At 42.1% G+C, this 12074-nt stretch overlaps 1 protein-coding gene across 2 annotated transcripts in view; it reads right to left on the minus strand.

Annotated features, from left to right (window-relative positions):
• Positions 1-12074, minus strand: part of CACNA1I (calcium voltage-gated channel subunit alpha1 I) — a 293249-nt gene that overhangs the window by 63380 nt on the left and 217795 nt on the right. For both annotated transcript variants that reach the window (XM_077934953.1, XM_028745913.2), the window contains exons 8-10: positions 11798-11890; positions 5773-6079; positions 2160-2566 (exon numbers count right to left, since the gene is read on the minus strand). In XM_077934953.1, the coding sequence (XP_077791079.1) occupies positions 2160-2566; positions 5773-6079; positions 11798-11890 (807 nt within the window). The remainder of the gene's footprint in view (positions 1-2159; positions 2567-5772; positions 6080-11797; positions 11891-12074) is intronic.

The raw sequence follows: 12074 nt of genomic DNA on the forward strand, positions 1-12074 counted from the left end.
ACCACTGGAATGGTCACAATTCTAACACAAATATCTGAGTTTCCTTGTATGCGCCTTGAAAGCTGGATCCTCTGCCGTTCCTACTGCATACATCAATATCAGCAGGTGGGAGGGGGTACCATTGTACACCTGGCCTCCCATCAGCTGCTTACTGGAAGGGACAAGGTTGGATTGGCTTTGGTGATGCAACTGACCTCCTCGCTGCCTCACCCTCCTTCCCCAAACCTTAAAGCAGAAGCAGATCCACTCAAAGAAAGCTGGTGTTGCAGCTCCACCCAACAGAGTGAATCACTTTGGCTATACAAGACGCTATACAAAAGACAAGACTGCCACTTGACAGCAGCGGTACATGCAGGCTTTGAGCGGCAGGTTGTCAGTACAAACATCTGAGGTCTGGCACAGCTGCCTTTTAGGTTATAACCCTGCTCAATATTATGTGTAGCTGATTCCTCTGTGACAGTTCAGAGAGCCTCATTTGTGTCCAGACATTTGCCTTTTCTATTTTGATCTATTCTTTAGCACAGTTTCAGATTAAAAGGAGAGTTCCTGCCCCTGCTGGCCCTTGAGAGGGTTCCTTGAGCTCCATCCGCACAGGGCTCACCGGATTCCCTTGTACCTCTGTAGAAACGGGCTGTGCTTGTGTGTCTCTTAATTAAGCTGGAAAGACTGGCAAACGGATGGATTTGATTTGAGCGGTGGGTGAAGTGCCTGCGCTGTCCCCAGAGGCTGTATTAAACTAAACCAAATAGACTAAGGATTCAGTTAGCTAATGAGGAGAGAAATGAGACCGAAAGAGAGGAAGATAGTGGGAGCGGAGAGTTGGCAAAAACAGAAACACGCACACAGAGAGAGATCAGCTGAATGGAGCATAAATGGAGGAGGACAAGGAAAGGGACAGAAATAAAAGGGAGAAAAAGGTAGGAAGCTGTGTTGGTTCGTCTAGATCAGTATTGTTACTAGCAGCGCTTCTCCACATTTTCAGATAGGGAATCTGTCCTGGCCCTACAAGGAGATGCCAGGAATTGAACTTGGAACTTTCCGCATGCAAAGCAGTTGCTCTACCACTGAGCTACAGCCCTTCCCCAAAAGAGAGAGCAGGAACTGAAAGGGAGATATAGAACAAGGACGCAAAAGGAGGCGGAATGCACTTCAGATGGTTACTTCACCTATTAATCCCCCTCCCCATTCATTCATTTAGTGAACACAGACACTTGTTGCCCGGTGGGCTTACCAGCTATTTCTGCCCCAAAACCACAGTGAGGTAACACCTTTATTAGGAACCAACCCAAATGTCACAGAGTTGTTTCCAGGACTGAGAACAAATCGATTAACTGCTTTATTTCATTTTTGTTTAAATGGGGGTATGTCTATTATTTCTTCTTGATCCCAGCTGCTCTTGGTACAACCTGTAATCTGCAAAACACTTACCAGAGGCTAATATGCAATTACTCCATCTTAAAAGACTGTTACAAACTGCAGACTCTGGGGCTTTAGCATCATGAACTTTTTTTTTTTACTACACTCACCCAACAAATAATTTTCTAAATATCCAGTCTGAAGATGTTTGGAGGAACTCAAAAGCTTTGTGACATATTGGTTTGGCCTAACAAATGTAGTATTCTAGCATGGCTTTAGCATCTCCCCTGCCCTGCAACGAGCCAACAGAGCTACTTATGTTTTTTATAGGCTACATCTTCCTCAGTCAACCTAGAGCAAATGTATCCCATTCCATTTGCATAGGTGCCAGATTTGTTTGGTCTTCAGACCCTGGCCTCAGATCACAGGACCACTATTGCTACTGCAAAGCCTCCAATTGGGTTTTCCTTCCATAATTTATTGTGGGGTGGGGAAGATGTGCAAGCCTAGTATAGAGCTGTGCACAAGATATAATCATAGAAGCTCTAAGGGAACATGGCAGATACAGGTGCCTTGTCCAGGTGCTGCTTGATTATATACGTAGGTCCTTAAATACATGAACTACCTACCAGCTCCTAGAGCCCCCCAAATTCCCTACAGAAAAAGTAAACTCATTTGAACATCGTTGTGTTGATGCCCCAACAACCACAACATGCTAGATAACAGCCATACTTTTCAAGGTACACAGTATCACCTCAGACTGCTAAGTTAATTTATTGTTCACTGCCCACCAGTCTAGCTACCTGTTCATGGTGCTCAATGCCCATGCTGATGGTGTTCACAAGGATGGCGATCATGATCCCACGGTTGAAGTATTTGCTCTCCACAATTCCCCTCAGTTTAACCCTGACTTCTTGCCACACGTCACTCCAGAGAGCCAGCTGTCCACCTTCCTCTCCATCCTCCTCCTCTTTCTCCAGGTCTGTAGTCCCGGTGCTTTCTTTTCTTCCATCTCCCTCCTCTTCACTGGGTCCTCTTCCCTCTTCCTGATCGGAATCGGCACTCTCAAGCACGGAGAGTCTACGGGCTGCTTCCCGCTGGGCCTTGTGACATCTTGGGCAGTTGCTGGGGTCAGATGTCAGAGTCATGGCAATCGGTTGGCCAAGGCCTTGTGGGACATAATCAACACAGTTGTGCTTTCGGCAACGTCCTGGGGAATAATAAATACAGGGATCAAATTTAAGGGGAAAGCAGTGCTACATTTCCGCATCTGTTAGGCAAAACAGGTCCTAAACTGTATTGCTAGCCATTTTAAGCGTGAAGGAAATTAAGCCCTGGAACCGTCTGCCAAGGGAAGTGTTAGGCTCATCATCACCCAGAGACTTTAATGGAGATTGTTTGTCTCTCAGAGACATGCTCTACTTCAGCTACAATAGATTAGACTCAATTGTGTTCAGCTCTGTAGTAGGGGTAGGATAATTCTCCAGACTGCAGGAATCACTAAATAAGAGGCCATGGCGTGTATTATCTCAAGAGGTGAAAAAAAGAAAAAATATCAAAGCTTCTTCTGTCCCTAAAAATCTATGACCCCCTAGTTATCACTTAAATAAATTGTTTCACTTGCAGAACATATTGCTGAAAAGGTCCTTGCCTGTGTTCATCAGAACTGCTGAGTTTTTACTTAATGTCAGCGTTACCTGTTATATCTGTAGAAAGAACAACAACATGAAGAGAAAGTATAAAACAGTCCATTGTTGCAAACTTGCTCAAAAAGTTATGCTGATTTCAAGCTAGAAGCACAGACTTGTTTGCCCCTCTGTTCCTCACCACATGAAAATTTAGCAGAAACAGGCAAGAATGCACAACTTCATGCTCCTACAGGTCATGCCACACTTTTTTTAAAAGATGTAAAGCTAAGATACTTTATACCTGAATATGCAAAGTGTGAAGGCAACCAGTTCATCAGAAGCACAAGTAAGGAAACTAGGCTTGACTGCAACTCCCTGCTGAGTGTGCAGGTTCACCCTGGCAAAATGGAGCAAAACTGGACAGGCTGATCTGATTTGACAAGCTGAGGAAACCTCTTTAGCTTGCATTGGCAGTTGGGCTATTCTTATAACCAAAGTAATCTTGTGGGATCCAGAGAGTGGTCAAAGTTGAGTGGCAGAGCACGTGCTTTGCATGTAAACATCGCCCGGCACCTCTCAATACTGAGCTAGATGGATCAATGGCATGACTCAGGGCCAAACTAGATGAGACATAAAATGCATTTGTTCAAAATACAGTTTGCTTCTTTGAAGCTGCTGTATGCTTTGATACTGGCAACAACATGGGATTTTCTCCCAATACATATATCAGCTTCAGAGGTGGGTTTGCTTTTTGTTTTTTTAAACTCAGGACCACAGTAGGGGAGGAAAGAATTAAATTTCCCCTTCCTGTGTTCTGCAATCCCCAAAATATCAGCTGCTATTAAAAATACACGTACAGTATATTACTGTAGATAATTATTTAACATTGCATCCAATTTGGCCCTCAGTATAAGGTAGCTTCATATGATCAGGCAGTAACTTAGAGACCCGCCTCCCATTTATTTATCAAATCCAACAGTCTTTAGATATTCAGCTATAGGGAGTGGGGTTGAAAGACAGCTGCAGTTATCTGAGAAATGTGCCTTTAGTTTCCAGTAGTGATTGGTGAGCTCCTTATAGCTTGATTTGGGAAAGGTTTGGGGTAAAACATTCTCCTCATTTCAGAAAAATCCTTTCCCCCCCCACTCCAAGCCCATTCCAAAGTTTCGGCTGAATCACACAGATGATGAGGTCATCAGAAACATAATTGGGTTTGAAGGCCTCAACCTCCGAATAACCCCCCCCATGTCCCCTTCTTTTCTCCACAAACTTATGAACGAGTCTCAAGATGGCACAACTCCATTGCTTCCTCAGTTGGCACCATGGAATTTGGGTTGGAAAGGGAAGTGGGCAGCTGTGGTGGTTTGTGGAGAGGGCTGGTACCAGGATGAGCTCATTAAAACCAGGCCCAAACTTTGGTTAGGGTTTGATGTTTGAGTTTGATTCACAAAGGGCTTAGGAAGCCAAAGCCAGAGTTTGCTATTCCGAACTCACTCCCTTATGAATCTCAGCACTATTATTATTCCTAACATACCGCCGTAAAAGTGTGCAAGTTTTCTTTTAGAATGAGGACAGAACATCAGAGCAGGAGTGGTCATGCAGAAAGAAATCATCACCTCTAGGTGATAAAATGCTCTCTCATCATTAGAAAGCCAGAGATTGCAGGTCTGGAAGAAAAAGCGATTTCTTTGCTTTATCCTTTTCCCTGCTAAATTCACCTTGATGGAAAGTTAAGCACTAAAATGTAGCTTTGAATGTTGCTGTTCTCAGGCTAGAAATGCATGTTCAAGTACAGCATTTACCTACAGCCTGAGTTCCTTTACTGTTAGGTGCTCCTGGCTTACTGCTGTGGCAGAGGCATTCCTTTTGCAATGTCATTTTGGAATGAATCCTTCAGGAAGCACAGAGGTGTGATGCCATAGACAAGAAAGGATCAGGAGGCCAACAGGAAAGGGAGCCCAGCAATGGCAGGAGAGATGGGTATATAAGAATCCCAGTAAAGGGTGGTTCATTAGTTGGCATGGTTGGAGAGCTGTATTTCTGGAGCCAGATAAGGTCCAGGATAGCCCAAGAATTCAAGTAACATCTGACTGATCTGGCATCATTTTAAAATATTAAATTACGTTTTAAAATCTCTGAGACTCAACTGTGCTGAAGCCACTGAAGCTATCAGTAGAAAGAACTGTTGGTTACTGCAAACCTTTGGATGCCCTCCAGGATAATTTTACAGGACCATGGCTTGCTTTCCATGCCACAAATGATTGAAAATGTATTTTTTATATTCAACAAATAAGCCGTTCAAAATGTCCTCCTGCGTAGATTTTGCCACTGAGCTTTACTGCAAGCCTGTCCTCCTTAAAAATGCTAGATTACCTCGGTTTTAATGGTCAGTGAAGTCTAATCCTCTTTATTGTAAAATCAGTTTCTGCAAATGTGTTTCCATTTGCCTGCCTCATATTATAGTATGGCAATTTTTCTGACCTACAAAAGGGGCTATTTTTCTCAACCTGAAGATCTGATGCATCCTAAATTAAATCAATGAACAAATCTCTCACCAACAGATTCTACTCAGAGTTTGTCCAGTGTACTGCCTTCTCCTCTATGGTCACTACATAAGAGTTTTCCATTAGCATTGCCATCTCTGTACCTACCACACAGTGTTTTCTATTAGCATAGAGGGTCATGTGTTTTAAGTACTCTGATTCATACGTATGGTCTTATCGATCACTTATTTCCTCTCTCTTCCCCTACCACCATCATTCTGCTGGCTTGGCCTCGCAAATCTTACTGTATTGCCTCTGGTCTTTCCCATTCATGCTCCTCTTGGCAGCGCTCGGCTCCGTTCGGCCCAGGCGCCGATCCTGCAGGCTGTTGTAGAAGCCAAGGGTGCGGCGCTTGGCCTTGCGTACAATATGGCAGACGTATTGGAAGATTTCTTCATAGCAGTCTCCTGGTTCCATGTAGCTGGCCACGGTGCTGGAGGACAGGTACCGTGCTCGCTGCTCCTGCATCAGTTGGTGCTCTCGCTGCTTGGTCTCCGAAAACTGTGTAGCAATGACCACCAGGCATAGATTGATCATGAAGAATGAGCCCACCTAGGAACCAGAGGAGAAGAGAGGCATAAAGCATGAATTTAGAAGGAGGCGGGGAAACAAAAATCTGGAAGGGGGAAAAGGTACAGATACAGTTGAAATGTTGCCTCCTGGAGAAGTATATTTATTATTTACCTTTATGGAAATCTTACATCCTGCTTTTCTACTTGACAAAAGACCTCCAAAGCGGTTGAAAATAAGTTTGCAAGTCTGTCATCAAGATGCATTAGGTTGGCAGGCAACAAAAGCATGCCTTTTTGGGTTGTGGTCCCATATCATGGAACTTGCTCCCAATTTTTAAATAGGCCTCGAAGACATTCCTATTTCAAGCTGGTTTTAACTAATATTCAGAAACCTCTTGATTGTTCTCAACTATTGCTGTTCTAATGTTCCATTTTAAGCTGCTTTTAATTAACATATGTACTGCTGCAGTTCAATTGCTTCTACGCTGGTGTTTCTAATATTTTAGCACTGATAGTGATTTAAATGTTAGGTTATGATCGTACAAGGAATAGGAATTTTATAGGATTATTTAGTTTTTTAGTATGATTTGAGCTGCCTTGGGATGGTTAGCCCTGTAAGGCAGCCTACAAATGATGAAATAAATAAATAAATAGATAAATGCATTTTAAAGGCAGTGGAAACTCTAGGAGGATGGAAGGAAAAGAGAATGATGATTGGAAATGTCCATGCCTAAGATGCCACTGCTGCTGCTGCTATGGCTGTAGGAACAACCTTAATTTGGGACAGGTCCTCAGTGAGAAGATTTCCAGCTGCATTCCATGATGGGAAAATACTGGGTTTACTATTTTTGACTTCACCATTATGCAGCCTTGGGTAAAGGGCTTTGGCAGGGGGCGTGACTGGAGGGGATGTGATGTCCAGTTTGGTTTTGTTCCCTTGATTGCTCTTTACTTGGACTTCCAGTCTCTCCTGTGCATAGTTAAACTATGGAACTTGCTCCAGCAGAAGGCAGTGATGGCCAGCAACTTGGATGGCTTTAGAAGATGACTGGACAAATTTGTGGAAGATAAGATTATCAATGGCTACTAGCCATGATGGCTATGCTCTGCCTCCATAGTTGGAGGCAGCAAAGCTTCTGAACACCAGTTGCTGGGAAATACAGGAGGGGAGGAGGCTCTTGGGCTTGGGTCCTGCTTGCAGCTTTCTCACAGGCATCTGGTTGGCCACTGTGAGAACAGGATGCTGGACTAGGTGGGCCATTGGCTGATACAGCAGGCTCATCTTATGTTATTAAGTTCTTAAAGAAGAATCCTAAAAGATATCTGTTTCCACATGTCTTTCTCAACTAATTGAGGTGTTTTAATTCAGTGTATCTCATCTTTCATCTGTCCTTTCCCTTGTGTGTCTATTCGTTTAGGGTGTAAGTCTGCAAAAATGACTCTGCCTTGCCTTTTGTGCTTAAAAACACTATTCTAATTTTAACAGCTCAGGAAAACCAATTTCATTGGCAGCTCTGATATTGGGCCTAATCCTGAATATTAATTTAAATGGTGAGATATTTCTTACAAGGATGGCTCTCAAAAATGCTGGTTTGGTTATTGGCATGTCTATAAAACTATTTCAGTCAAGGTGCAATTCTGCCTTCATTATAATTAACACCCTTTCATTGACTTTGCCTTCTCAGTTCCTACTACAAAAACCCTTCTTCTTCTTTGGCGATCACACATAGCCGAGTAAGATTGTCGTCCATGAACACTGTCTTAACAGTGAGTCTGTAAGTGACTGTGGAGGCCAGTTCTGGATCCACACGTCCTTCTACAGTGGGGACATTGGTTTCCGGGTGGGAGTTGATCACGGTGTGGATCTGCCAAGCGTGCCTTCCTCTTAGCACACTTCTCCCTTGCGTCCTGAGTTCGAGTGTCTTCAAAGCTCATGACACCTTTGGTAAAGGCTGTTCTTCAATTGGAGCACTCACAGGCCAGTGTTTCCCAATTGTTAGTGTTTATACTACATTTTTAAAGATTTGCCTTGAGACAGTCTTTAAACCTCTTTTGTTGACCACCAGCATTACGCTTTCCATTTTTAAGTTCAGAATAGAGTAGATGCTTTGGAAGACGGTAATCAGGCATCCGCACAACATGACCAGTCCATTGAAGTTGATGTTGAAGAATAATTGCTACAAAAACTCATTTCACAACTCATACATTATAAACCAATACAAAAGGGTTATTTACCATCACACACAAGCTAACCCAGGATAACACATGAAAATAAGGGGAAACATTTTTCCAAATGCACTCTGAAGGTCATCTGCCTCACAATCTGTTGGGTAAGGCATAACACACCAAAGAGAACTGACCCAAGAATAAGCATAAAGAGCCAATTCTATCACCTACTTAAGTCATAAGAAGGGGGTAGGGAGTGATTGTTTCTCCACCTAGCCGTGTTCAAACATAATTCCCCACGTGATGCCTCTGCACTCCTGGCACTCAGCTCACACAGGCAAAGGTGCCCAAAGGCTCCATCAGAATATTCAATCCAGGAGCTCTTTCAGCATTTCAAAGGGGGCACAATACTGCTAGCACTTGAAAAAGCTTTGAAGAACTGAAACGTTCCTGGCCAGCTTCAGTGTTAGGACAATAAGCTGTTTCAAAATAATATAGAGAGGATTTTTATTTATTGAAAAAATGGCCTTCAAAGCTGTTCTAAAGTTGTTTTGCCTTTAACCATCTGGTCCTCCTCCACTTCAGCTTGTCCACTCTTTAGAATACTGAACACGGTGTTGGAAGGAAAAAGAAAAGAGGGAGAAAGCACTGTTTGGTTTAAAATAATCCCCTCTGACCTGTAAAGATTTTGCAAAATGCTCTCTGCTTTTCTTGTTTGAAATTGCGACGGTTGTGAGTCCTCTCCTCTTCTAAATGCATTCCCTCACACATTCCTATTCTCACCTTTTTGACTGAACAGAAATGGCAAGTATTTCATGAGTCTTCTGAGAGTAGAGCCTTCCCCAACCTGGTGCCTTTCAGATGTTTGGGACTCCAACTCCCATCAGCCCCAGTCCACACATTGGGGAAAAGCTGTATAGGACTGTACACCAGGACTGGGGAAGCTGTAGCCTGCTAGATCCTGCTGGACTCCAAGTCTCATTGTTTCTATTTATTGTTCATGCTGGCTGGGGCTGATGGGAGTTGGAGTCCAACAACATCTGCAGAGTTACAGCTTCTCCAGTCCCAGTGTAGAATTCCATACCCCCTGGCTGCAAGCTGGGTGAATGGAAAGAGAAGATGGAATCCAACCTTTAGAATAGTTCAGCCTCACAAACTGCAGCAAGACCAGAATGCGACCTCATTCATAAAGAGGGAGAAAATGAAATGTTATATGGGCATTTAGTTTAGCTGGTGTATCCCCCAAAGGGGGATACAGGAAAAAGGGGACACGAGTTTTGCAAGAGACTAGAATCTTCCATTCTCTACAGAAAATGTATAGAGGCATCCAGCACCCTTAGCCATAGTAAAAAGGGCAACAACAGAACTGAAGCTGATATGGGTAGGAAGAAAGGGGGGGGGGGAAATATATATATTCAGGTTATACTTGCTCTGGACTACAGAAAAAGAGGTTAAAAGTCACACTCTTAACAAGAATTAATGGCTGTGCTCCTTATTATACCACTATTGGTGATGGAAGACATGTGTTGGAGTATATAAAGATTTTGCTGGCAGAAAAAGTAAAGTAAAGTAAATGTAGTTCTTGTAGGGAAGGGGTGAGAGAAAATTGGTTCAATTTATATTTTAAAACAAATCTATCTAGTGATTCCTGAGACAATATGCAAACAGAAACACAGTTATCCTTTGAAAGACACACCTACACAATTTGCCAACAAAAAATGTGTACAAAAATGCATATATCAGGGGAAAGGATGCATAATAATGCATTTATGTAAACTAAAACATTAAGAATTTTTTTTGGAAGGACTTCTTAATTTTTTTAACAACTGATGTGTCAATTTGGAGAACTGAATTTAGGATTGATAAAAAGGGGAAACTGAGAGAAACCAAAACTGATGTGAGAATTGTTTCTAAAAACATGTCCTTGAATAATTTTTTTAAAATGTATATTTTTAGTACATGGGGGTATTTTGATTCTTTCCTTTTTGCCAGAGCTGTTGTCCAAGTTTTGTGGATGTGGGAAAATTCTGACAAAAAGGGAAACAGGAGCAGAAATTGCTGATATTTGTTTATTTGTCCCTTGTCCAAATGGAGATCAATCCATTGTGAATGATTAGTATTCTCTGTCATTGTTGCTTTCAGTCAGCACAAATATGTAATTCATTATGTAACTCACACCCCCCGTCATTTTGCATTGAGAGTTCTTTGCATTGAAATGAATGGGGTGGAATAAATGAGAACACAATTACATAAGTTATGTAAGATTTGTAATTTTACCACAGTGGACAATGAGACAAATAATATAGTTTTTTATGGAAGATGAACTGCAGCAGAATAGAAGCAGTGCTGCAAGCAATTACAGGGTGGAATGGAAAACAGTGCCTTCTTCCATCCCAACTTCCTATAAGCAGGCAAGTTAACAGCTGTTACAGGGGTTCTGGAGACCCCATCCAACTGGCTCCTCCAATGATGTGCCCAGGCCTTCGTGTTCTATTTATCAATTCCACGAAGCCAGCATGGACTGTGATGCCTCTTGGAGCCAGTTCAGAGGAAATGCCATGTGGTGAAAAACCCTGCTTCAGGCTAGCCATTGGGTGAACTTTCAGACAGTATGGACTTCTCCAGGAGTCACAAAGGTCTGGGTTTTTGGATTGGTTTTCTTTAAAAATGAGGTATAGAGAACAAAGAAGGTGCTTTCATTCTCAATAAGAAAAACAAGCAGCTCAGGAAAAGGAAACTTGTTTCAGCTGTCACCCTTAATGAAGCTTTTCAATCCCAATTTAAAATACTCTCTGCTTTCCTTTTTTCATTAGCTTTTATTGCTTCTTTTTAATCACCTACTTAACTCATGCCTGTGGACAGTAGCTTGGAAACATTGAACGTCTAAGTGACTACAACTCCTTTAGATGAATGTGACAGAAGAAAGAAAGAAAGAAAGAAAGAAAGAAAGAAAGAAAGAAAGACTGCAACATAGGTTCAGATCATCAGCATCTTATTTGCTCGTTTTATTTCAAATTAATTGAACCAAAAAGAAGGCAACCCTCTGAAAAAAACTCCAAATCTATCTTATTTCTCTTACCATCACTACTGCTTTTTTCTTCTGTCATTCACTGTGATCCATGTTTCTAAGTTACGCCTTAGGCCAGCCTTGGGCAGCCTAGAGCCCTTCAGATATTTTGAACTACAACTCCCATCAGCTCCAGCTAGCAGGACCAAAGGCTGCCTAAGGCTGGCAATGGTTGCTACAGACTATAAATTCACTGGACCATGGAGTGTAAGTACTTAGAAATTATAAATTACCATTTAAGTGAGGAGAACAGGAGAACAAAATGTCAGAAATGTCTCGAGTGAACTCTAGCCTCTCATTCTAAAAAGGCAATGCTAAATTTGATCCTTGAATTTCCTTGAATGATTTTGCTACTTGGAAAAAGAAAAAAGCCAGAACTGGAATACTTTGCATTTTGGAATGCATACAATTAACACATTTTGCTTTCTACAGCTACTTTTGCTACAATGTGTGTTCCAGGCTCCTAGATTAATTGGGACATTGACAGGATCCTATCAGCTCTGGTGAAAGGACAATTGTACTTACAATGATCAGCAAGATGAAGTAGATGAAGTTGTAGAATGAATGAGCGTCCATCACGTAGTACATAATCTCCACCCACCCTTCCAGTGTAATCACCTATTGAAAAAGAAAACAAGAACAAAAAAATGTAAATAACTACAGAAAGACAGTAATATAAAGCAGTCAAATCCATTCCAATGGGTTGACTGCTCCAATCCACACATTTTGTGTTATTTTGCTAGACTTTCAGTGTTAGGAACCCTCCACTTGCTGCAAAAAAAGCAGAACCCACAAATCCTAT

Source organism: Podarcis muralis, chromosome 10, assembly GCF_964188315.1.
Source record: "Podarcis muralis chromosome 10, rPodMur119.hap1.1, whole genome shotgun sequence".
In the NCBI taxonomy this organism is placed as follows: Eukaryota; Metazoa; Chordata; class Lepidosauria; order Squamata; family Lacertidae; genus Podarcis; species Podarcis muralis.